This window comes from Trametes versicolor (genome assembly GCF_000271585.1).
Source record: "Trametes versicolor FP-101664 SS1 unplaced genomic scaffold TRAVEscaffold_2, whole genome shotgun sequence".
Lineage (NCBI taxonomy): Eukaryota > Fungi > Basidiomycota > Agaricomycetes > Polyporales > Polyporaceae > Trametes > Trametes versicolor.
The window spans coordinates 186215-205840 of record NW_007360322.1 but is presented as its reverse complement, the minus strand read 5'-3'; the positions used below and the strand labels follow the sequence as shown (position 1 = coordinate 205840).

The 19626-nt window shown below is 59.5% G+C and overlaps 8 protein-coding genes across 8 annotated transcripts; 1 reads left to right on the top strand and 7 right to left on the bottom strand.

Annotated features, from left to right (window-relative positions):
• Positions 1-704: 704 nt before the first annotated feature.
• On the bottom strand, positions 705-1184 carry TRAVEDRAFT_42817 (uncharacterized protein; the record flags this gene model as incomplete). Its single annotated transcript, XM_008035510.1, has 1 exon — positions 705-1184. The coding sequence occupies one exon, from the start codon at positions 1182-1184 to the stop codon at positions 705-707; it is 480 nt and encodes a 159-aa protein (XP_008033701.1).
• Positions 1185-3883: 2699 nt separating this feature from the next.
• On the top strand, positions 3884-4890 carry TRAVEDRAFT_17145 (uncharacterized protein; the record flags this gene model as incomplete). Its single annotated transcript, XM_008035244.1, has 4 exons — positions 3884-4174; positions 4229-4345; positions 4393-4611; positions 4807-4890. The coding sequence occupies 4 exons, from the start codon at positions 3884-3886 to the stop codon at positions 4888-4890; spliced, it is 711 nt and encodes a 236-aa protein (XP_008033435.1).
• Positions 4891-5201: 311 nt separating this feature from the next.
• TRAVEDRAFT_112543 (uncharacterized protein) lies at positions 5202-5459 on the bottom strand (the record flags this gene model as incomplete). Its single annotated transcript, XM_008035851.1, has 1 exon — positions 5202-5459. One exon carries the CDS (start codon positions 5457-5459, stop codon positions 5202-5204), a length of 258 nt encoding a protein of 85 aa, XP_008034042.1.
• A 1234-nt stretch (positions 5460-6693) lies between these two features.
• Positions 6694-7809, bottom strand: TRAVEDRAFT_114846 (uncharacterized protein; the record flags this gene model as incomplete). Its single annotated transcript, XM_008035850.1, has 1 exon — positions 6694-7809. One exon carries the CDS (start codon positions 7807-7809, stop codon positions 6694-6696), a length of 1116 nt encoding a protein of 371 aa, XP_008034041.1.
• A 642-nt stretch (positions 7810-8451) lies between these two features.
• TRAVEDRAFT_90816 (uncharacterized protein) lies at positions 8452-9378 on the bottom strand (the record flags this gene model as incomplete). The annotated part of the gene is made up of 1 exon (XM_008035849.1): positions 8452-9378. A coding segment is annotated over one exon (927 nt), but the record flags the coding sequence as incomplete, so codon positions are not given.
• Positions 9379-10491: 1113 nt separating this feature from the next.
• On the bottom strand, positions 10492-11454 carry TRAVEDRAFT_112988 (DNase I-like protein; the record flags this gene model as incomplete). Its single annotated transcript, XM_008035848.1, has 1 exon — positions 10492-11454. A coding segment is annotated over one exon (963 nt), but the record flags the coding sequence as incomplete, so codon positions are not given.
• A 777-nt stretch (positions 11455-12231) lies between these two features.
• TRAVEDRAFT_17143 (uncharacterized protein) lies at positions 12232-16289 on the bottom strand (the record flags this gene model as incomplete). Its single annotated transcript, XM_008035243.1, has 5 exons — positions 12232-14589; positions 14648-14734; positions 14785-15378; positions 15634-15792; positions 15870-16289. The coding sequence occupies 5 exons, from the start codon at positions 16287-16289 to the stop codon at positions 12232-12234; spliced, it is 3618 nt and encodes a 1205-aa protein (XP_008033434.1).
• A 2141-nt stretch (positions 16290-18430) lies between these two features.
• On the bottom strand, positions 18431-18769 carry TRAVEDRAFT_86614 (uncharacterized protein; the record flags this gene model as incomplete). The annotated part of the gene is made up of 1 exon (XM_008035847.1): positions 18431-18769. A coding segment is annotated over one exon (339 nt), but the record flags the coding sequence as incomplete, so codon positions are not given.
• Between the last annotated feature and the right edge of the window lie 857 nt (positions 18770-19626).

Here is a 19626-nt window from a genome sequence, read left to right as displayed (position 1 = left end):
AGGCAGCGTGTTATTGCGCTCTATCTCTGCGCGGCCGTCCGGTGGCCCACTCTTTCACGTGCTTGCTATCTGCAAGATCATGCGGATCTCGCCTAAATGCGTGCCGGATTTGTGCGCCAGCTTTGTTTTGGGTCAGGTGCGTGCGCTCGCCCGCCAAGTTATCGGCACGGAGTTCCGTTCCGCGTAGTGCGTTGCGCGTGCGCGTGTGTTCGAGCGGTAGAGATATAGGACGGTTCTCGTGTCCTTATCTTTATGCGTCTTGCTATCGCGTGCGAGTCCACGTTCGTTCGAGGTGTGTGGCTGTCGTGGTGGTCTCTGTCAGGTGGCTACTCAGCCGGGAGACCCACGGGCGAGAGCCCACCGGCGGTCACCATCGCCGCCATGGTTCGATTGTATTTCTCTGCCTCAGGGCGGTGTTTGGTTGCGGCCAGTTTATCCAGGACTTTAAGAGCTACACTGTCTTTCGTCCGTCATTCCGAGATCGAGAACAAGTTCCACCTCCTCTACTCTCTGCTCGCGTTCTGCCCCGTTTCTCGCTGTCCCTCGCGCCCCCGTTCGTCCACTGCTTCTCTCCCATTCGCGCCTCGAGGAGGCTCCCGCCCTTTCCTCCATTTCCACGTCCCGTTCTGTGCTTCCCAGGCAGCGTGTTGGCCAGCGTGGGTGTATAGAGGAGCGTGCGGGTGGTGTAGGGCGGTGGGGTGCAGTTACTCTGGCTCTACTGCCTGAATAACGACTGCATCGTGCTCGATGGGGACGTGTTGCGTGTGGGCGAGGATGGGAAGGGAGAGCGTGCGGGTAATTCGGTGCCAGAGGCTCAGGGCGACGGTTACGCCTTGAACGTGTTGGACGGTGAGGTACGCATGCTCGACCAGCGACTGTTTCACCTCGTTGAGGAGGATGAACTCGGTTACCGCCAGCTCCATGACCCTGATGCCGATTATCTTGCCCTCCACATCTGCAGGCTTAGACGTGTACCACGTTTGCCCTCGTCCATCCGCTCTTCCGCCCGTCAGGTCTTCGGTCTCCGTCAGGTCGTGGACTCTGACGTGTTGTCCGACATGCAGAGGGTTGGGTGGCTGTATTACAACGTCGAAGAAGGCAATCTGCGGGAGGCGAGCCCTCCGCGGGAGGCAGGACGGAGCTCTTCCCCTTTCGACAGCACAAATGTTTAGGGTGGGTGGCATCTGGGTGGGGAGTGTATGTGGGTTGGGAGCAGCAGGCAAGGTGATGGCGTTGTTGAAGAAGCAGTGTATCTAGACGCGGGTGACTTTGCATTTTATATACGGCCGCCCAGCTTTGTTGTAGCATTACTCGCTTGCTATCATGCGATTATTATTACTCAGGCTTAGAGACATGGATTAGGACGTTCCTTGAGGGGCATGTGTCCACTGAGGGTAAGATGTGGGTGCTATGTGCACGCCATGCGTCCTTCTGTTTTCTGTGCGGTGCGTTGTCAGTCTCGACTCCCTGTTTTGCTCGTCCCTAGTAGGGTACCCCTGCGGGTCCTTGGTCCGGATAGGAGCGGAGGCGGTGAGACGAGTCCGTCCCACATCAATTATGAGTCTACCGTCATGCTTCAATTTCCGCCCGAGTTTAGGGTTGCGGTCGTAATCATGCGGGCCCAGGATCCCAGTGCCTTCGTGCCTTTTACCAGCCTCGCCAGGTGCCCGGTCTCCGAGAGAATGCGGGGTTACATGGCTTGGGGGGGTTGGGAGGACTTCCTACTTGCGGGCAGATGCAGAGCGGGAGTGTGTCGCCCGCGCAAGGCCCTTGCACACTCGCAGAGCGTGGGACGACGTTCTGAGTCTGTGCGCGTACCTCAGCAGGTGGTCGGGTTTTAGGCCGATCGAGGTAGGCACATGGGTCTTTGCTATTCTAGTGTGTCTAGTTGGAGTGGCCTGGAGCTTGAGAGAGGCACGTGCGGGCATTTGGGGGAGATGTGTATGGTGCGAGGGGGGGTCAGGCACTTTATTTAGACTAGTGAGATACGTAGGGCCGGCTAGGACATTCAGGATCCTGTCGCTTGGCTCAGGCGTCCTCTGCTTGGATCGGCGCTTCGTACAGCTCGTTGGTTCCTCCCGTATTGGGTAGTGTATCTTATCTTATCTTATCAGCTCTCGTCTGGCTGTACGCGCGTTCAGCCCATCGTCATGACGCGTTCCGCGGTGCTTGCGCCAGGTGTTGCTTTCTCTAATTTCTTGGATGTCCCGTGGTGGACTCATCTGCTCATGCAGGCATCCGTTGTTTCTGCGGGCATCCGCCAGTGGCAGGCATCTAGCGTAGGCTAGGCATCGGCGCCATGCCGGGCTTACACGTCATCCCTGGCATCCCCGCGTTGCACGTATCCCCATTATGGGTGGTATCAGCTCGGGGCATGCCAGTGTCCTTCTCGGTTTGGCTCTCTTTTTAGCGTACGGTGGTACTATACCTTCATAGTTTGTGTGTTTTTCGCCTTCCTCACGCCGGGGCAGAGCGTGGGAAAAACGTAGATAGTGGTGGTTCGAAGTCAAGGGGCGCCCTTCAAGCTCATCTCATCCCCCATCTAAGGCCCTTATAATCGCTCTTCCCATCGTTTTTGTCCTTCTGGGTATTGTCACTGCTGTCTTCGCTTCCAGTCGACGGAGACGTTTCCGAGTCGGCGGCAAACCAATCGTCCCACTGGACCTTCGCGCTCCGCCTCTACTGCCGGGCACACGCAAGGGTATGAAGCTTACGGGTGTAGAATTCGCTATCGGCGGCAGTAGTGGTGCGGCACTCCACTCCGGTACGAACATCCGCGCTGTCTCCCCAAACTTCCCCTCACTTGCCGACACCTCATCATATGCATCTCAAAATCGCCCCTTCTCGTCGCTTCAGAGCACGTACGCTCAGTATAGCAGCCCCGGTTCCCCGTATGACGTTTCGACCGACCTCCCTGACTATGTCAGCGGTCCTAGGAGCTCCAGAGGCCCGAGCCCCCTTGTCCCTTCGGCTGTCTCTTACGTGTCTTCGACCGTGGCACCCCATCCACGTCCTCCCAAGACGGCACTCTCGTCAAATCCCCGTGTCCCTCGCCCGGATTCCTCCCTCTCCACTCGCGAGACTCGTGTCGTCATTGACCATGCGCCGACGGCCTCAACCGCGATTGAGCACGGGCGCGGAGTTGTCGTGCTCCCGGCGTCTCTTGAGGAGCGGTTTCTAGCCTTTCTCAGAAGCGCGTCGGCGGGAAGGCAGAGACGGGAAAGCGTTGACTTGGCGGAGCCTTTGCCGGCGTACGAACCCCGTCGGTCTCCAGAGTTGACCAGGTAGATCACCTCGCCGCGGACTTGGACAATACCAGAACACAGGAGATCACATCAGCGGCACGCCGCCATCCGGACATTCATCACATTCCTACTATCCCTACACACTTGTCGCCTAGCCTCCTGGGCCCTCGTCCCCGTACGCTACTCTCATACTCTCATCTACGTGTCTAGCATACACGAGTCCGACGTTTACTTTCATATCACGACATAACATCTTCGCCGGGGGGACCTTGCTCGATGGTATCAGACCTTGATATCTAGTATCTGAACGCTTGCCCCTGAGCTCTCCAATTTTGCAGTATCTCCCAGAATCACGGCGGTGAGCGTTAGGCTCTGGTCGGCTGCCCGTGATCTGGAGATCACGCCCAGCCAAAATCTGATCACGGTGACCAGGGGATCGCAGTCGCGATGATTTTGAAAACGGAACCACAAAGAACGTTCGGCGAACATGCGATCGTGGGCGCTTAGCCCGTCACACTGCGGGACCGTCGCGTCGGCGCGTCGCGCGATCGCGCGGTGCCCTGTTCTCTTCTCCTCCCTCACTGCGCGCGCGCACAGCATACACTATCTGAGCTTCTTTTCCACTTAATATCACCCTAATGCCTGCTGAAGGCGACTCTGCGGCGACTGGTTTGGCCGCGGAAGATCCAGTTGGCTCCGACAATGAGCCCCCGAAGCACGGTGCTACCGGCACGAAACGGCGTGTTGCAGCGCGTTGGTCCAACGCGAACGATGAGACCATGGTCTCCATTCTGGAGAAGAACAAGACCGAGGGCCGGCAAGCCGACTCCGGCTGGAAACCCGGTGTCTGGACGGAGGTCTCGCGCGAACTCCAAGGGGGCCCGGGAGGCGTCAAAACGGTGAAGAGCTGCCAAGATCGGTGGCGTACAGTGAGCTCTAGATTCATATTTGTAACTCCTGTGTTCTGACATTTGGCTTCATAGCTTCTGAAGGAATACAACACCGTCCATTGGCTCGTCACACAGGTGTCAGGTTTTGGGTGGGATGAGGATCTCAAGAAGGTTACGGCGACAGACGATGTTTGGGACGACTTCCTGAAGGTACATCTCATTCTCATGCACCCAATGCTGCTCTGACCGTCTTGCAGAAGCACACAAAAGTCACCAAGTATCGGACCCGTGGGTTCCCGCTGTATGATCGCATCGCTGCCCTGGTTGAAGGCAAGCAGGCGACCGGTGAGCAGGCACTACGTATCGAGAATGTCACGTCGACCTCGCGTCCAAGTACCGCCACACCGTCAGCTTCCAAGGGCAGTCGCCGTCAGTCACAAGCCACCACGTCCTCCCAGGAGCGTGCGATCACTTGGGTACGTTGTCTACGGCTGCGGCCTGCCTTCGCCTAGTCGCCTTTGTACTCACGTTCACATGCAGAGCCCAAGTCCTCCACCAGTGCCGCAAACCCCCAAGCATGGCCGTGGCCGCTCTTTGACCCGCTCGCCAGCATCCGGCCATCAATCCGGCCACAGCAGCAGTGACAGCGGCTCTCGTTCCCCTCGTCGCAGACGCACCAAGCGTACGAAGGCCTCCTCATCGCCCTCTCCCCGTCGTTCGCTTTCTCAGTCGCCCAAGGCTTCGGCCTCAACTAAACGCCAGCGTATCACCGGTCCTGTTGCGGTCAACAACGTGGCAGGTGCCATGTCCCAAGTTGCGGCCACCTTCGGCTCAACTGCGATGGAGATCGCAACTCCGACTCGCCGGCAGCGTGCCGTTCAAATGGTGTCCGCTGACAAGACACTCTCGATTCCCATCCGACTGCGTGCGATGAAACTCTTCACCAAGGACATTGCGGTTTGCGATAGTTACCTTGCAATTAAAGATGCTGACCTGCGCAATTCATTCCTTACTGATCTTCTCGAGTCTGAGGCTTTTTAGATATTTAATACAGCCGTTTTAATCGTCAATGTCGTGTTTCTAGATACTCTACATAATCTGCCCACATTCGTTTAGCAATATCATCCCTTCGGCTTGTTGCCGCCTCCTTCTCTGCTGCTGAGATGCTGCCGCCAAAGTCGCCCTGTTCAGGTGGTTCAGGGATGCGAGTGAGCTCCTCCTCTACGGTGGTATCAAGATCATCAGGATCATGAACACGGATGAAGTTGTGGAGGACGCAAAGAGCATGTACAATTCGAGCGTGTAACTCCCTGTAAACCTGCATAAGGCATAGAAAGCGTACTTTCAAAGTCCGACCTATGTTGCACCGCAAAAAAAAAAAAAAAAAAAAAAAAAGTACCACTGCTGCTCGACTCGAGTCCTACAGTGCACGCTTGCGGCGGACACTACGCTCTGCAGCGGTCATGGCTACACTAGCTGGGGGTGCCGTTACGACCTATATTGCTCCTCACGTCATAAAAACTCCCATGTACAACTCTGCGCAGACGGGCGAGGACTATATACAAGAGCTACTTCATGCACATCCCGATCACATTCACGACACCCTCGGGGTCCACAAGCACGTCTTTCGAGCCCTTGTTCGGGAGCTTCATGAGTACGCTGGACTTGAGCGGACAAAATACCTCTCGGAGGAAGAGCAGGTTGCAATCTTTCTCCGTCTTGCTCGGACAGGCCTCGGACAGCGAGAGGCTCGGGAGAGGTTTCAACGTTCACCAGAGACGGTCTCATTGTACGTGTACATGCTTGTGCTGCAATCCTGGTTGTCCAATGTGTGTATTTGACAGAACATTCAATCGTATACTGGAGCACCTCACTTCGCCCCGGTTCTACCGGCGCTATGTCAAGCTTCCCCGACACGATCACACACCACCCGAGATACGGCAGAACCCGCGCTTCTACCCCTACTTTCGTTCTGTCCGTGGTGCCCTCGACTGCACTCATCTCGACGCTTGGGTCCCTGCCGATGCACTCGCCCGCTACCGTGACCGCAAAGGTCGCATCAGCCAGAACGTCCTCACGGCGTGCTCATTCGACATGCGGTTCCTATACGTGCTTCCAGGCTGGGAGGGGAGTGCTGCAGACTCTCGCATTTTTGAGGATGCACGGAGAAGCGACTTCGCTGTTGGGGAGGGAGTTTGTTACCTTGCGGATGCTGGTTTCCCGATGTGCAACTCGCTCTTGGTCCCGTACCGTGGTGTGCGGTATCACCTCCGTGAATGGGCGACCTCCTCTCAGAAGTGCATTCTGACATTTTCTAATTTATTCCCCTGCAGGCCACGCAACCACCAGGAGCTTTACAATTTGCGCCATGCTTCTGCTCGGAATGTTGTTGAGCGCATTTTTGGGGTGGTTAAGCGACGCTTCCGCCTCATGGTGATTGCTCCAGAATATTCCCTGCGGAAGCAACCTAAGCACCGTGCCGGAGGAAATGCATTTACGCACACAACTTAACTTACCAGTTGTAGTGTGGGGCTGCACATCTAGGCACGGTCTCAATGCTATCCATGAGAATCCCAGTGCGACGGCTTACCCACTAAAACCCCCTTGTAATATATCCAGTCCGATGGCAAGGCCCCTTCATCTCGCAGGGTCCCCGCCCACGTACTCAAGATAAGTTTCTTACTTATCGAGCCCTTTTTGTATGCTGGTTTAGCCAGCGCCCGATCCAGATCTAGCCTTTGTTGCATAGCGTTTAACCACCGGCGCCTGATTTCCGACACAGAGTGGTACTTTTCCGGGTCTCCTTCCCTCCCGATAACTCTTTCACATCTCAGCTTCCACACCAAGTGACAAGATTCGGTAAGGAGGATACGGAGGAATCTAGTTTCTCCAGCGCGAGCCGTGCTGTTCTTTCCCGGAGCCAGCAGCGCCGGAGCTGCCAGTATCGATCCGTAGGTAAGTTGTGGCACGCGGATGGCTCTAGCGTCGAGCATCGCATTGACAGATTGCCAGATTTCTCGCTGGCCCGGAGCGTCACAGTCCACCAGGATATGCTCGAGCGACTCACTCACACCGCAGTGCGAGCATGACGCCCGCTGCTCATACCCTGGGATTTTATCCCAGTACGCTCCTACTCGGAGAGCGCCGTGCAGGGCTTTCCACCAGAAATCGCGGAGGGTCCTACGGACATCATCTCGGCGGAGTGCTTTCCACAACTGCGCAGCGCTGAGAGACAGCGACCAGTCCGCCGCCACCGTCTCGATTACTCGACCGATCGTGAGTGCTGTCTTGCGCCGGTCCTGCCGCGGCCTCCATTGACGTACTCCTAGATACGCCAGCTTCTGCGTTAGCACGGGGAGGCGAACCCCTTCCTCAAGCTGCCCCGGGGGAGGTGGCGGGAGTGCGGGACTCGCGTTTGGGTCCATGCTGCTCCCCTTCCCCGCCAGCGCGTCCGCCATCTCATTTCCTTCTGTTCCCGCGTGCCCTTTAACCCATTCAAGCGTCGTAGCACCTTCGCGCGCACGCAGGCGCGCCACGGCGTCACGGATGTTCGCTGCGTTGGAGACACCGATCCAGCCGCGGTCCTCCCACGCGTCCAGGTGCGCGGTGAGCCCATCTACAACAAGCTTGGAGTCCGATTTAACCGCCAGCAGGCCGTTAGCAGGGGACAGCATTGCCGCCAGCGCAACAGCATGGACTTCTGCAGTGTTGTTGGTCTGCACATTTCCCGGTACACGCGCTGCGGTGTTGCGCCCGTCGCCGTGACCGAACCACACACCACTCCCTGCCGCCGCGTTGCCGTCACTCGCCGTCACGCAGGAGCCATCCGTGTAGGCGACCGTCACTGTCTCCGGGTCGCCGGGGACACTGTGCGGTTCGCCCACTTCGTCAACGCCATCGCGACGCACGAAGACTCGCACTGCATTGGCCAGGGGGAGGTCGGTCTCCGGCCTGCACACCCGGCGCGCTTCGCGCTCAACGGGTTCGCGCGCACCCGCGCGCTCGCCATCCCCTCTTTCGCCACCCGCCGCGGGCGCTCCTTCGGCCGGCCTCCATTTCTTACTAATCTGCCGCACCATGGCATCCGCGAGGGCGGCGCATCGATGCGGATTCGGGCAGCCAAGGTCGACGCGGTCCGCGGTACAGTCCTCGCACACGCACCGTGCATTGTTGACGTGCGGCGCCGCGCCATGCACAGGGGGTCGCACACGCCGCGCGACCCGTACGCAGTCCGCAACAGTTTGGACTAGGTGCCGGGCGCGCAGACACTTCGCGGTTGGCGAGTTCGTTTGGAGGTGGCTATGGGCCAGAGCAGCGTGGGACCAGGCCGGGAGGGCGGCTTTTAGCGCCTCAGAGGGGTTGAGGGCGGAGAGCTGGACGCCATATCGGCGTGCAGTCTTGACCATGCGACATAGGTCGCGCGGGAGCTTGCCGGTATGTGTAGTATTTACTTCCCAGCTCTGTAGGAATGTGTTTACTCGCGCGCGCTTCTCCAGTTTCCGGTCTGAGGACTTGACGGCGTTAGCCAATAGGACGTCCGCCAGCAGGGCCCACGTTGGACGAGAATTCGAGGTATCCATGTACGAACGCAGCCATATTAGGTCAATGGCGTCGTTTCTGGCCTTGACATCCAGCAGGTTGAGCCCCCCACAGGCAACAGGGTCCTGTAGGACTGACATATTCACCATCGGGCGCCCTCCGTTCCTCCATACGAAGTTCGAAATTGTTCGCTCTAGCGCCTGTTCGATTGCCGCAGGCATGCCCTGCGCTCTGGCCAGGAACTGGGTGCGTCCGCCTATTTCCATACCGACTATGAGCTTGCGGCCGTACATTGACGGGTTACGAAGACCCCAGCGTTCAAGGTTCCTGCGCACCGTGTCCATCATCGGTCCCCACACGGCGGCCTGGTCCACCTGGTTCCCAATCCATGCACCGAGAACGCGGACAGGCTGGTGGTCGGGGACGATTCTCACCCCAAGCGGGAGCGGCGGGCTCCCCGGCGTGAGCTGCCTCGTTCTGACGACCGAGTCTCGATAGACCTGAGAGCCAATCGGGATGACCTCGGTCTTATCGTCGTTAAATTTGGCACGGGACGCCGCGCACCACTTACTAAGAATTGCCATTAGGTCTCCAAAGGAGTCTCCCTCCCCGAGGAAGGCCGTTGTGTCGTCCGCGAAAAGCGCCGAGACAAGCCGTTCAGCAGCGCCCGGGACCGAGAACCCACGGATGGACGACGACCTCAGAGCAGCTGCAAGAGGCTCGATCGCCAGATCGAACAGGAGACACGAGAGGGGGTCGCCTTGACGTACTCCTCTTGTAATCGAGAAGGAGCGGCTTAGAGTACCGTTGACCATCACAGTGCTCGACGCGCCCGCATACAGTGCACGCACGGTAGTAATAAATACTTCCGGGAAGTTCATGTGTCGGAGCACCGCCCATAGGTATGCATGATCGATTCTATCGTATGCTTTTTCCTGATCAAGCGCAACAATGACACCATTTTGCTCCTCCGCCTCAGCGTAATCGATGAGCAGCGACGCAAGTTTGATATGATTGAATATACTGCGCCCGGGAATAAATCCAGCCTGGTCCGGATGGATGACGTCCGGCGCGCAAGAGGACAACTTAGCGGTAAGCGCTTTGGTCATAATCTTATAGTCCGCATTTAACACCGTGATCGGGCGGAAGTTCGTTATTTCTCGTGGGTCCTTTTTCTTGTAGATAGGGCACACCCAGCCCTCCGCAAAGGGGACGCCGGCCGCTATACCGTGCTTTTCAACATCATTGAACACGCATTTTAGGGCCGCCGCAATATTGAGCATAGGGCGTCCTCCTGGCGTGCCCGCACCTTTTTCGTGCCATTGAAGGTAAGCAAGCCAGAATTCAGTCGGAATGCCATCGCGCCCCGCGGCTTTGTGCCGCCCCGAGTGTTTGAGTGCCATCCGTACATGATCAGTCGTGAGGCGCGCCGCCATTACAGCTTTCTGCGCCCCGGTCAGTCGAGCCTCCGCACATTCTAGGGCTTCTACAATTAGCTGGGCGTGCTGCGGCTCCGGCGGGGGGGGGTCTGTGCTTTGGAGGTCATTGTAGAACGCGCGAGCAATTTCGCACATTTCTTTCGTACTGTTTGCATACCCAGCACCTTCTGACGACCTCTTCAGTTCATACATGATGTTGTCCGGCTTTGGTGGCGCGTTCTGCCGCGTCCAGTAGCGGCCCACCTTCTCTCCGTTCTGCCAGTCTTTGGCGTGGACTGCCGCACGCCGGTACCCAAAACGGTTAGTCTCTAGTTTTTGTACGCGTTCCTGGAGCAGCGCCGCCGTCTCCGCACCCGCCGGGTCGCTTTCTATCGGTTTGGGGGAGCTCTGGAGGGAGAGGATATGATTTTTCAGGTCCGCAATCTTTTTATCCAGTTTCGGAGCCCATTCTTTAATTCTCTTGCGCGCCGCAGACGCCAAGGCCGTTTTGAAGTTCTGGAAAATGGTCTGCGGGTTTTCCGACTCAGTTCTAGGAGCCATACTAGTGAGCTCGTGCTCGAGGTCACTTCCCATCGTTTTCATGATGTTGACAAATTTTGTATCGTCTAGCAGTGACAAAGGGGCGGACCACCTACCCTTGCCGACCGTAGGCGCATGGTAGTTAGCAATGGAGCATAGGACAAGCTGATGGTCGGACAGACGACCGGGCCCCACCGTCGCCCAATCCGCGATCATAGGTAGTGCTGACTTTTTTACATATATTCTGTCCAGTCGAGACTGTCTATCAGATCCGGACTGGCGGAAGGTGAACAAACGTTCCGTGGGGTGCGCTATGCGCCATGAGTCGCATGCATTCAGCTGCCTCAGAAGTGCAGACAACGCTTCTGTTGCCGGCGCAGGATCTGGATGAGCAGGAAAGCGGTCTAGCGCACTTTCAACAACATTAAAATCTCCGAGCACGATATCAGGCTTGGTGCCTGCTCTTGCCGTCCAGTTTTCCCTCAGGCACTCCCAGAATCCTGCGTTTTCGCTCGCCGCGTTCGGGGCGTACACGTTCAGTATGCTAATTGTTTTCTCAGCCGCCCAGGGGTATTCTAGCTGAATAGCTCGTCCGGGGACGAGCACGTTCATTGTGCACTTTCTCTCCGCTAGCTTACGCTTATTTACAACAAAAGCCACGCCCCGTGCACCAGCGCCGTTGTCCGGGTCAGGGGAGCAATGTATCTCGAGTGTCGTAGCGAAGAGGGCATTTAAGCTGTCCAGGCGTTCGGGCGTCAGGTGGGCTTCCTGTACTGCTAGTACGCCCAGATTTTGGTCTCGTATGACCTGGTTTATATACATCCACATCTCAGGCGCCCCTCCCGCTGCCGGAGCTCCAAAGCCTTTAATATTCAGAGTTCCAACGCGCAGCCGCGATCGTGTGCGCGTGTGTCTCCGTTCAGCGGAAGGGGTGCTCGTCGAGGCCAAGTTCGTTTGTCGCCCGATGATCTCGGACGATCCGCCACCAATCCCATTCAGCCCGTCACTCAGAGCCTCGTCGGCGGAAGGACTGAGGCCCCGTCGGGGCAGAGCAGGGCGTAATGAGCCATGATAAGTTTGAGGGGCCGGAGTAGGGTTTAATTGTTCGTGTGTTAAGTTCGCAGTCGATTTAGCCCTCCGAGCGTTCGACCATGTCGTCTCGGAGGCGATAACTATGCCTGTTATCCAGGCGGCAGACGCGCCAGGTTGAGGCCCAGCGCGCGACTAGAGCAGCGCTGCCAGCTTAAATAAGCCGCTGCTGGCCAGTGCGGCGTTCCACCCTCAAGTGGTAAATCAGCCTCCGGGGAGTCATAACCGAATGTATCATTTATGGAGAGAGTTGGATGCTAGATGAAAAGGGAGACATGTAGGGGCGGTGTCGGTGCGGGGACGCGCGTGCGCGATTGTAGGCTATCGTGCGCGGCGCGCGTGCGCACGCGCGCCGAGCATCGACGGCCGCGCGGGGAGAGGAAGGGAAGGGGAAGAAAGGGGAGGGGAGGGGTGCGAGGGAGGTGCGGGAGGTGCGCGCGGCGCGCGCGCCTGAGCGCGCGCGGAAAGTGCGCCGCGCGGACCAGGGATACTACAGTACGTACATGTGCTCTACAGGTACGCATCGTGATCATGGTCGTACTGGCCTCCAGCCGCCCCGTCGTACGAGTCGCGGTCGCGCTTACTTCCGTCCCCGTTCCTGTGCCCGTTGCCGTTGCCGTTGCCTCTCCCATTGCCGTTACCGCCGCGGCGCCCTTGGTTGTTCTGCCTACCCCCACGCCCGGAGCCCGACATCCCGCGTCCGCGCGTCGCCCGGTTGTACGTGGACGGGCCGGCCATGTCGCCCTGCTGCGTCAGGCTGCTGGGGCCGAGGTCGGCGACGTCATGTCGAGGCTGAGGGCGAGGGCGCGGCGGCGGAGCGTTCCATCCGGGGACGCTGGGGTAGGGGCACAAATCAGTAGAATGGGCCGCGCTATGGCAGCCGTCGCAGAGCGTCGGCTGCGCGACCGTGGCCACCTGCGTCTCGGACTGGAAAGAGGCGCGGCGGACCGTGTCGCGCCACTCGCGCCACTCGCGCACAGTCGCCGCGGGCGAGGTACAGTACACGGCCGCCACGAGGCTGTTGTCGTCGAGGTGGGTCACGTGGACCCTGAGCGAGCTCAGGATTACATTGGCTGCCTCCTCGTGGGCCATGCCGTTGTACTGTGGGTTGGTGCGGACGAAGCGGAGGAGGGTGGGGAGAATAAACGGGCCGTTGAAGGCCTCCCACACCATGCGGGCGACGTCGAGCTCGGGGTCCTGGGTGAGATCAACGAGACGGCAGAGGAAGTCGGGGAGAGTAATCACCCTCCGATAGGCCTGGAGCGTGAGCAGAGTCGACGACCAGACTCGCTGGTTCACGACCATGTCGACGATGTCTTCGGGGACGTTGGTGAAGGTGAAAGTCGACGCACTGTTACGCCGGTGGGCCGGGTGCGCAGCTTCAGGCGCAATCACGCGGAAGCCCGTGGCGTGGGTCATCGCGGAGAACGCCGCCGTGACGACGCCGGTCAGCGTCCTGATCTGTTGCGGGCTGGGGTGCCGGATCCCGTAGATCTCCACGAAGAGAGTCGTTCGTCCGTTCGCCCTCCATATCTCCGCAACGCGCGCGCTCGCCATGCCATGGATGAGGTGTTCAGGATCGGGGAAGTCGTGCGTTCCGAAGCCGCCGTTCGGCGGGGGCGTGAAAACGAAGCCTTGCGGCTCGTACGCTTGCAAGGTCGCCATTTGCGCGATGTACGTGTGCGTGCGCCTGTTCGCCGGCACCAGAGGGGTGGCGCCCGGCGTGCGCCCATTCTGCGGTCCGAGCTGCGAGGGCAACAGGTTTGAGCCCGACGGCGCTTCTTCACGCATGGACCGAGGAGGGAGGTGAAAAGAGTCGTCCTCAAAAGTCGGGTACGGGATCGGCGTCCTGTAATTTGGCGGCCGGTGGCTCATGTTGTCCGGGCAGAACGGTTCAGGCAACGGCGGAGGGCGCGGCGTATCCACACGTCTACCCGTCGACTGGACGCTCCAACTCCTGTTGCCCCCCGCCCAGGTCGCCGTCGACGAGCTTGCATGCGGTGGCGCGCCGCCCGAGCGCGCTCGAGCAGTCGCAGACGCCGCCCGCGCGGGCAGCCCGGCTGTCGTTCTTGCGAGGATAGTTGGGCAGAGCTGCAAGCCGGCTCCTTGTTGCGAGCGAGAGCCAGCGGCCGAGGAGATGCTCGTAACGCGCGGCAGGGCTGGGGGGGCGGAGTCGACGTCCATCGGGACCGTGGACGTCGGGGCGTTCTGGGAAGATGGTTGGGAGGGCGGTTGGGAGGACGGCAGAGATTTGCGGCTCCGAGCCGGCCGCAGCGCACCATGCACTAGTCGCGAAGGCTGGCGCGGTTGGGTCGAGGGAGGTGGCACCAGCGACGTCCGGCTCGGCGAGGGCGGCAGGAGATCCAGCCCCTCCTTCTGTTGCTCGTTGAGGAGGTGTCTCGCCGTCGTGATAGTTGCTGGGTGCGGCGTAGACGGACGGGGGGCCTCACCTGGCAGCGCTCGACCGTAGAAGACAACTGCTTCTTCACACTCCGGGGACGGAGTGTGGAAACGCGCGCGCTTCCGCTTCCGCTGCTCATAGTCAGGCACCTGCCCCGGCAGCGGGCGACCGTCGCGCCCGATCCCGTCGGTGATGTAGTCGTCGTACTTCGCACCAGCCATGATGCCTTCTGCGATTCCGCACTGCAGGTCCTCCGCGCACACGTAGCGGGTGCCATAGACTTCTAGATCATCCGGGTAGGACGGGAGGGAGGGAGACGACGGAGACGGAGACGAGGGGACAGACAGAGTCGCCGGCGGGGCGCGCGGGCTCGGAGGGCCAGGCGGCCCTCGGCCCTTGCCCTTGTCCTTTGACTTGCTGCCCCCGCCTTCGCTCGACCCAGCGCCCGCCGCGGCGGTAGTAGTAGCCTATGATACTCGGTTAGTCCCAAAGTATCTGGACATTTGGACGGCGTGGTATGCGTACCGACGCCTGGCTCGGAGATCCGCGGTCGTGCTGACTCGCGGGGAGCTCGCGCGCGCCGGAGATGTTGCCCGGTGCTACCCCTGGGCCCTATAATACAGTCAGGCGAGCCGGCCGTCAGAGAGTAGCGCAGCCCGTACCGTCAATACAGAGCCATTGACTCCGGTAAGGCCGGGCGGTCCCGGGGCGTGCACCTGCATAGCGGCCATCCGCGGGCTCGTCGGGGGCGACGACGCAACCTGTGCGTACGTTCTGGATGGCGGGGTCGAGTGAAGGGGTCCGCCTTGCGGCACACCGCCAGACTGGGTGCCCGACTGCATCGTCGGCGACGACATGTTCAGGTCGATCGGTGACACGGAGCGAGGGGGAGGGGCTGCGCGACGATGGGGCATCTGAACAGTAGTCTGCGAGGCGAGTAGGGCTGTGGAGCTGGGGTTGTGCACGAAAGGCGACGCTCTTCGTTGTTCGCGAGCTCCAGTATTTATCCTGGTCGCCGCCGCCCCCTCCCCACCGTCCATCTCCGCGCGGTGGGCCCTCTTCACGTCTTCAGCGCAGCTCGCCGTCGTTTCGATTATGTGTTCGTCTGTCTGTTGACTGCAATGCGATTGGTTGCCAGCGACGCGCCAGGTTCTCGCGGCCTTCGTCACGTATACGGCTGCTCGCATACTTGTCGTCCACAGCCTAGAGTCGTCAACGCCCGTACTCGGTTTGAACAACTCAACATCTAGACAGACCTGGTAGCACACAAGTGCTTAATCCGGGAGCGGCTGCGAGCAGTGCCCTCGCGTACTTCGGCCGGCCGGGAGCTTGTTCGTAGCGAGTGATCAACTTATGTCGCGCGCGTGCTGTTCTTCAGCGTGCCAGGGTGGTGGGTGTAGCTCGGTTCATTCAGATTACATACGCGCGTATTACAACCAATAGTCAGAGCAGCATGGGGGGCAAGCGGGACAGGTCCGAGCGCAGCAGCCAGCGGTTTGCTGCACGCCCACCCGTTTGCCAGCCTGCTCGCCGGGATATCCCGCGTCGGAGTACTCTTGTGCGTAATCTCCGTTCCAGCCGCGCCCCTCGTGGGTTTCGTCATCCTCGTCCCGCCATTGGGCTGTCGTGCGTGCGCCTTCCTGGTGCGATTCGGCCGGGAAAGGCTGGGCCTATAGTGTAAGCGCGAGGTGTGAGCGCAAGCACGAGATATGCGCGCTAGGAGAGCGCTTGTTCAAACTCGACGTACGTTCTCATCCCGTTCGGGCAGCTCGGGCAGCTCGGGCACCTCGGACTCGGGGGAGCCCCGGAGGTCGCGGCCCGCCGTCAGGCCGGGCAGCCAGGGCACCACTATGCTCGCGCGTTGGATTGGCGCCTCCTCGTTCCAGTTCTCTACCTCGAACTCAATCCTCCGCCTGTCCTGCGACTTGACTCCGACGACCGCTCCCCATATGTCGAGGCGGAGAGCCGTAAAGGGGGCGCGGGTGGCGACCGGGAAGAAGGGAACCAGCTCTGGCGGGTCAAAAATGAGGAAGAGATGGACGGCCGTGCCCAGTTCGAGCGGGCGGGAGGGGCAGACTAGGAGCTGGAATTTGGCCGTCGAGGTGGCCTCTGGCGGTGCAACTTCACAGTCTTCACAGACAAAGAGGGTGGTGTAGGTGGGAGACATGGTAGGTGGGTAGTGAGCGTGTAGGGAGAGAGAGCTCAATATTTATAGGGCTTTCAGCAAAATTCAAGAGGCGCACTTCGCTTGCTTAGCGGGTTTTAGGCGACACGCAAGCAGAGCTCCAGTGCGGATGCAGGCAATTTTTGTGGGAGAGTGGGCCATGGGGAGAGCACACCCTTCACCACACTCTAGGCGAGGGTCGAGGCGCATTCGCCTGCACTCCGTTTATTCGTTAATATAATCGCGTATCATTTTCTAAGGTCCGCTCTGGCTTCCCTGCTTACTCTTCGGTTTGCAGCATGCAGGCCGTCACTCTTGGTACGTATGTGCAGCGTGTTCCGCTCAAAAGGCAGCAGGATGTACACAAACGCACCAGCTCCGGCCCAGCGGAGGGCACCGTATGCCTAACGCGGAACAGATCTCGGGACGGAACTCGCACCGACGTCACCGTCGGAGCGCTCGCGCAGGACAGCGCCCGGTCATAACAGCCAGGGCGCCCGGCAGCCGCCAAGACCATCCACGGCAGCGGCGCGCCAGCTCATCGCGGGCCAGCCCTCGCGCACCATCTGCGCCAGCGAGCAGCGGTCCAATCGTTTCTATGGGCTAGGGTTTCCCCTGCAGGTATTACGGTGGTGTGGCACATTGCTCACATCGCTCCCGTGAGCCACTAGGGGCGTAACAGCCGTGTATCACGGCCTCGTGCTTGCAGACCATGTCATGCAGCACCAGCTCTCGCCCGCTTGCTGTTGGCCTTTCAGTCTTCTCGATTACTCGTCCGTATGGAGCCTCCACAGTATATCAACATGTATATGGCAGCATGGATTGCCCCCACGTCGAGCCGCTCCAAGACTCGAGCGTGGGAAAACCGACCGAGATGGTGGTACAGAAGAAAGGAGCCCATGAAAGGATGAGTTAGAAAACGACGAGAGTGACCGGCTCGCCATAGACAATTGCAAGAGAGAGCAGGTAGCAGCAGTGGTACTGGACGCGATACGGGTCATGGTCGATGAGGAAGATGTGATCGATCTAATAAGCGCCCACGCGCCGCGATAATTACGAGCGGTATGGCGTGTGACGCCGCGTTACGGTGTGAACGTGAGCTGCCCGGGCATGTCGGGCATTGATCATATCACCTGTGATCCCCAGATCACGGGCAGCCGACCCAGGCCTTATATTCCGCGATTCGAACAAACGCAAGTCGCACCTCACAGAGCCTGCGGCCCGGCTATACCGGGCGGCCTTTCATGACGTAGTGTAAGCCGGTGCACGGCTTCACTAGTACAGCACGCAAGGAGGAGCTAAACGGGAACGAGCTTCGTTACCGTCAGTGTAAGCTACGGGGTACAAGCGGGGGAGTACGTAGACGTACCTTCGTTACCGTCAGTGTAAGCTAACGGGAACGAAGGCGACCGGGGACGGGTTCATATAGTAGTCGGTACAAACAAAGCACAACGTTCGGATTGCCACCAGGCGATCCGAACAACGTCAGACCACGGAAACACAACCAGACGCGGCGTAACCCCAGCGCGGGGTTACACTCCTCCCCATCCTCCAAAACTAATCTTGACGGTGCCGAGAGGGGGGGAAAGGAAAGGAGGGAAAAATGAATGCTCCTCGCGGAGGCTTTCGAGCGGGGCGACGCGGGGTCGGCAGACTTCAGCATGGGCCTCGCAGGACAATCGGCGCGACCGGCGCGGGCGCGAACTGCGAGTAACGGAGGACGACAGCAATAGCGTAAAAAAAACCAAAACAGGAAAATGACGTGCCTAAGCGTCGATGCCGTTCTCGCGGAAGAACACGTCCAGCGCGGCAAGGTCCGCCACCTCGCGCCCAGGGAGCCATGAGTCGGAGCCCACACCATAGCCGAGCCAGCGGACGAGGTATTGCCAGCCGCGTCCCACGCGGCGGCGGTCAAGGATCTTCTCCACGAAGAATTCCTCTTCGCCGTTCTCGGTCACGACAGGACCGGGCTCGGGGTTCGCGCGACCGGGGAAGAGCGCGTCGTCGTTGTCGAGGTACGGTCGCAAGAGGGAAGAATGGAAAGTGGGGAATACACGCATGGAGGCGGGCAGGTCGAGGGTGTACGTGGAGGAGTCTGGGTGTGCCCGAGAGATGGTGAAAGGCCCGTCGTAGCGCACCATGAATTTAGCCACGCGATTTGACCCGCGTTGCATGTATTCGCGGCGGCGGTGGAACGTAGACAACAGGACGCGGTCCCCAACAGAGAAGCGGTGGTCGGCGCCGCGAGAGACATTGGCGTGCAGAGCCTGGTTTGCCTTGGCCAGGAGCAGAGTGTCCTGAGCTTCCATTACGTCGGTTTCCATGCGTCGGAGCAAGTCCAGAGCGTTCTCGGTGTCCGTGGGACCAAAGTCAACCACGGCAGCGTCTCCAGCCTCGGAGGTGATAGGAGGAATCACGCGCGGCGAGCGACCGAGGCGCAGGTGAAAAGGGGTGAAACCTGTGGACGCGTTGACGGTGCTCATCAGCTGAAAGCGGATGAGAGGCAATGCGCGCACCCAGCCGGTCTGGTTTCGCGCGACGTGATAACGCAGCATTTGAATGACCGTCTTGTTGGACCGCTCGCTCGAGCCGTCGCTTTCGGGGTGGAAAGCGGTTGACATATTCAGCTTGACGCCGATCAGGCGGTGGAGCGCCTTCCAGAACTTGCCAACAAAAAGCTTGTCCCTGTCTGACACGATATTCAGTGGCAGGCCATTCTCGCAATACCAATGCTCGAAGAAAAGCCCAGCGAAGTCCTCAGCACTGATGTCAGAACGGCAGGGGACGAAGCGGAACTCAGAACCCAATCGATCGGTCATGGTCGCGATGTAGTTGAAACCGCTGTCCTCTGGCAGTGGGCCGATAAAATCGATGGCCACACTGTCGCATCGCGCGTCCGGCACTGGGAGCGGATGTAATGGGCCCGCCGGGCGGCGAGTGGAAGCCTTATTACGCTGACAGGCATCGCAGGACGGAATATATAAGTTCTCCAGGTCCGTGCGCATCTTAGGCCAGAAATACGAGTGGCGAATGGTCTCATATGACTTATCAAACCCGAAGTGCCCGAGACTATCATGTGCGAGTCGGAAGATACCCTCGCGCAGGTCCGCCACGCGGGGAATACATAGACGTTCGCCGACGAACAGCAGACCATCGCGAACACAGACGCCAGCGTTGCTCCTGCCGTTCAAAGCGCCCGCGGCCAGTTGTTTCAGAGTGTCGGTGTCATGATCCGCAATCATGTTGATGAGGCGTATGCACCAGCGGTCTTCCGCGTAGCCCGCGCGAATTTGCGCAAGCCACGCGGGGTCTGACGATACGCGCAAGGATTGTGCAGGTA